Source organism: Priapulus caudatus, unplaced genomic scaffold (assembly GCF_000485595.1).
Source record: "Priapulus caudatus unplaced genomic scaffold, Priapulus_caudatus-5.0.1 Scaffold275, whole genome shotgun sequence".
Lineage (NCBI taxonomy): Eukaryota > Metazoa > Priapulida > Priapulimorpha > Priapulimorphida > Priapulidae > Priapulus > Priapulus caudatus.
The window spans coordinates 57799-62527 of record NW_014577336.1 but is presented as its reverse complement, the minus strand read 5'-3'; the positions used below and the strand labels follow the sequence as shown (position 1 = coordinate 62527).

General features: G+C 43.9%; 1 protein-coding gene across 1 annotated transcript in view; it reads right to left on the bottom strand.

Moving 5' to 3' along the window:
• The window catches only part of LOC106808420, an 88740-nt gene extending 88030 nt beyond the window's left edge, over window positions 1-710 (bottom strand). Inside the window, 1 exon segment of the mRNA XM_014811138.1 lies at window positions 656-710. Coding sequence (XP_014666624.1) covers window positions 656-710 — 55 coding nt within the window.
• Window positions 711-4729: the final 4019 nt, after the last annotated feature.

The window sequence follows — 4729 nt, the reverse complement described above, 5'->3', positions numbered from 1 at the left end:
GAGAGAGAGAGAGAGAGAGAGAGAGAAAGAGAGAGAAAGAGAAATAGTGAGAGCGAGAGAGCGAGAGCGAGATAGATAGATAGATAAGTAGATAGAGAGACAGAGAGAGAGATGAGGAGGGGAAAGAGGAGGAAGAGGAAGGAGGCGGTTATTTTTTAGGGACGTGGGGTTTGGGAGTATTTTTTGTAATAATCAGGGAACAGGGAAATACCACATACATTTTTCCGTGATTCGGGAATAGAAGCTTGAAGCGTGAATCATTCAGCCGGGAAACGGGGGAAGCAAATTTTATTTAACTGGGAACCGAGACATGATATATTTTGCACATAGGAAACGACGAATAGAAACCCACTTCCTTCATATCATAAAACAGGACTGCTCGCTTAACATGGTGCATGATACACATAGTACACGCCTCAAATAGTAAACGTCCCCCACCCGCTAAACATTGCCCATCCACGCTATGACACTGTAAACTATTACCAATTAGCACTGTATAGGGAACGTTTTCTATGATAGGAGGAATGCCTAGTATTGTCTATTATGCTACAGTGGCATAGATCATACGAGCAGTTCGATTATGGCAGCACTGCTTTTTCCGCACTGCCATTTACTCTCGCAGTTACGCGCACGAAATGACTCGCTGTATATATACATTCCCACAGCTCGAACGTAAACGTGCGGAAGTCGACAGTTTTGGCAACACTCATCCTGCGTTTTTCGAGCTTTCCCGTTGTTTTGCGGTTTGTCAAGTTACGGCTAAGTCGTCGTTCGATGTCGCCACGGACATAGACTTTATCCCGTTGTTTCATAGACTTTACGTCTCTGACCAATTATAGGATTAGGGTGTCGGTCAGGTGACAACGCTAAAGACTCGACGACGCCACTTTGCTATTACGTAGTTTGGCTGCGCGCCAGCGAGTTTTATTTCATTGGATAGTTGATGAGACAGTGGCGACACCTATGGCAACAGAAACACGGCTCTTCCTCTTCTTCTTCTCGGGTCACTACGCTACACTCGACCTAGCTACTGCAGCACACAGGACCTGGCGCAGTGGTTGAAAGCCTCAAGGTCTCCAAGGCTGGCTACATGGCTCTGGTATTAGGGGGAATTTCAGGAGATGTCCCATAGTCTGGTCCTCCCCGCAGTCGCATTCGGTTGGGCCATCTTCAATGTATCCCCATTTTTGCATGAGTGTCCTGCATCGACCAACCCCTGTCCTGCGGCGATTTAGGCATAGCCACGTCGGCTATGCCTCATTGGCTCCGGGTGGGAGGGATTCCTGGGGGCTGAGTAAAAGCTCATGTTGGCTTGCCTGAAGATGCTTTGACCATAGGGCGATCCTGTAGTTTTGAAGGTTGCCATCCAGGGGTTGAACCGCGTGGATGAAACTGTGCCCGAACTTTAGTCTCTTCTGTACTGTTTCATGCTGGAAGAGAGGCTGGCGAGGGTCACTTTCTTGGTTAAATTTCTCCACTTGGGATGAAGCCATTCGTCTAACGTGTGGAGGAGCAATGCCACAGAGCAGGTAGAGGTCATCTATTCTGGTTGGTCTCAAACATCCAGAAATGGCTCTGCTGTGCATGACCAGGAAGACCTAATCTTGCTTAGCTACTTGGTACCAATCATTCATCCAGCTTACTAATTTAACTACGATATATACGTCCATCAGGCCAGAAAATATCCTTCATGGTATTGATTTCAACTACATAGGACATATTATTTAATTTAAATTTCCCTATTTTAATGAATTTCGTTTGTATTGGATTAAGGTTTGAAAACCACACTCACCAACCCTCGGTTCCACAAATCACTTCCGTATCGACGTTATTTTTATTTTTTAAATTATTCATTCTATTATAATTTATTGATAGGGATAATAATTTATGTTAATTATTAAGTTTTCTAATAGCAATTAAAGAATTTTATTGTTCATAAACTTGCACATAAAAACTTATGTTTTTGTGACACCGAATTCTTGAACAGAGAGAATTATGTGTATGAGCTTTACTCAGAACTGCAAACATCGCATCGGCTTACATCTCGTGAATTTGAATTTGGAATTGAACTCCACAGCTCCCACTCAAAGCCTTCAGTCACAGAAAGCTGTTTTTACTTGTTTGTTTTTTTTATTTTACGACCATCCAACGCGTAGTTTTGCAGCAAGAATCGAAAGGAAGCCTTTCACCTGCAATTAGACACGCGTCACGCGATAACGCGTGAAGGTAACGTAAAATCCACAGAGATGCCATGTGTAACTATAACCACACTGTCGCCACCTCAGCTTGGGCACTCATCTAGACCACTTCCCCCACCTACAATTAACTCACAGCACTATAGCTTCTTGAGCAACGCCAGAAACGACGAGGAGAATAAATTGAACTGTAGTCCATTTATATTCTCCCTCCCATTACAAATAAGCAAGCGTATAGGTTTCTATTTAGATCTGTTTTAAAAATCGCAGTCAGGTTTCATGACATCCTCAAGATAAAAAAAAAACACATTGAACTTTCGCCTGCATACTAGCATTAAAAACGCGCATTCCTCCTCCCATGTCATTCTGCTGCGACATCTATATCAATTTAGATAATTGCAGGAAACGCAGGAAATTCCGAAAAACCAGCAAAATCTAATTAACGCTACAAACTCGGTCATTGCATCGCGCGCCGCGAGCGAAACGTATTAGTTAATTACTACAAAAAATGCGTTATATACCTACGCAATCGATACGCTTCGAACGAAAATTGCGAGCGAGAACTATATTTTGTATTTTTCCTGCGGAAATACTTGGTTTAGTTCTTCTAATGGGCCTGTTCCGACCGCCTTAACTGATAATTATAGATGGTGTGCCGCATGTAAGGGGCCACGGGGACACGGTAATTGAAAGAAAGCGCAGCAGCACTAAGCAGTCGTTAACAATACATAATTGCCGGATCGCTACCATGCCCCGAGCGCAGCAAATGACCTTTTCCAATGTCGTATCGCGAAGCATATGTGTGTGCTTTGGCAGCTTAGGAGCATTTTCTCGACGAAAGGGCTTGTCACGACCAACTGACGCGGTTTACAACGCAATGTGGTGGTTTCTTGTACAGTTTACGTGTTTAGATTACAATTCCTGAATCTCAATATATATATATATATATATATGTGTGTGTGCGTGCGTGCGTGCGTGCGTGCGTGCGTGCGTGCGCACGTGCGTGCATGCGTGCGTGCGTGTGTGCGTGTGTATATGTATGTATATATGTCACTCGCGATGCGCTGTTTCCGTAGATATCTTACGAATCGTCACATGTAGTGTGTGTGCGTGTGTGCGTGCATGCGTGCGTGCGTGTGTGTATGTATGCATATACGTCACTCGCGATGCGCTGTTTCCGTAGATATCTTATGAATCGTCACATCGTTGCGTGTGTGCGAATCTTTACGCATTTTGTGATCAGCTCGGGCTGGACGCTCAGAGGCACAGACACTGTTCACAGCAGTGATATGAGAGAATCAGCTGTAATAATACTCGTTACTCGCGAACTTGCTACAATTCAATCAATCAATCAATCAATCAATCAATGTACGTACCTCTGGCTAGGCGTGCAGTACATTCGTGTTCCGACGACTCGCTTATGCAGCGTGATGGCATTGTGCATGATGGTTAACACCAAACCCGGATCTACAGGGAATATCCAGACAGACAGACAGATCAGTCACACATACGCAAACAGAGTATTGGGCGCAGAATCACATGCTGGAGTGTAAACTATTACTGCTATACAATTACCTTCGGTGAGAGAGAGAGATGCATGGATAGATAGATAGATGGATGGATGGACGGACGGACGGACAGACGGACGGACGGACGGACGGACGGACGGACGGACGGACGGACAGACAGACAGACAGATAGATAGATAGATAAATAGATAGATAGATAGATAGATCAATAGACAGCTAGATAGATAGAGAGGGAGAGAGGGGGAGAGGGAGAAGGGGCGGGATAGGAAGAGAGCGAGAGTTAGAAGGGGAAGAGGGAAAGGGCGGGGGAGAGAGCAGGTGAGAGAAAGAAAGAAAAAAGAGAGAGAGAGAGAGAAAGAGAGAGCGAGAGAGAGGGAGAGAGACGAATGGGAAATGAAGGACAACGCAGAGACGTTTAAATTGACTACGCCAAGAATAAATGTATCCTCAAATTCTTACCTGAGAAGAATTGTTTCTCAACTAGTTAAAAAAAACAAAAAACCTGGGCGATTTGATATATTTGTCATGACATTAAATGCTTGCTATGGGCTATGTATGAGTCTCCAGTGTTTGCACTACAGGAATAGCAAAATAGGAAGTATAATGCAGCAATTTAACCATAAAAACTAAACAGAATCACTTACATTTTGTGAAAAAGTGAACATAATTTTTTTTTACTTTAACTATTTACGGTGACATCATCACTTTAAGTAGTTGTACCTATGTCTGAGATGATCTCAAAGGGAGAGAGGACATCGGACAATGTAGAGGGATCAATCGAGTGCTTGGGAACATCCTCCTTCACAGGGCTTCGTTCTTTCTCCTTGCGCTTGAAGCTGCTTCTCAGGTTGCGGTTGCCAGTGCTGGGGCTCGGTCCTCGCCACCACTTTGAACTCGATCCTGAAAGCGTTTATACGTAGAAGTAAGAACTATAAATAGCAGACTACACGGTCGTAGACTGCTATTCGTAAATATATACTCCTAATAGATACTAAATAGATAAAT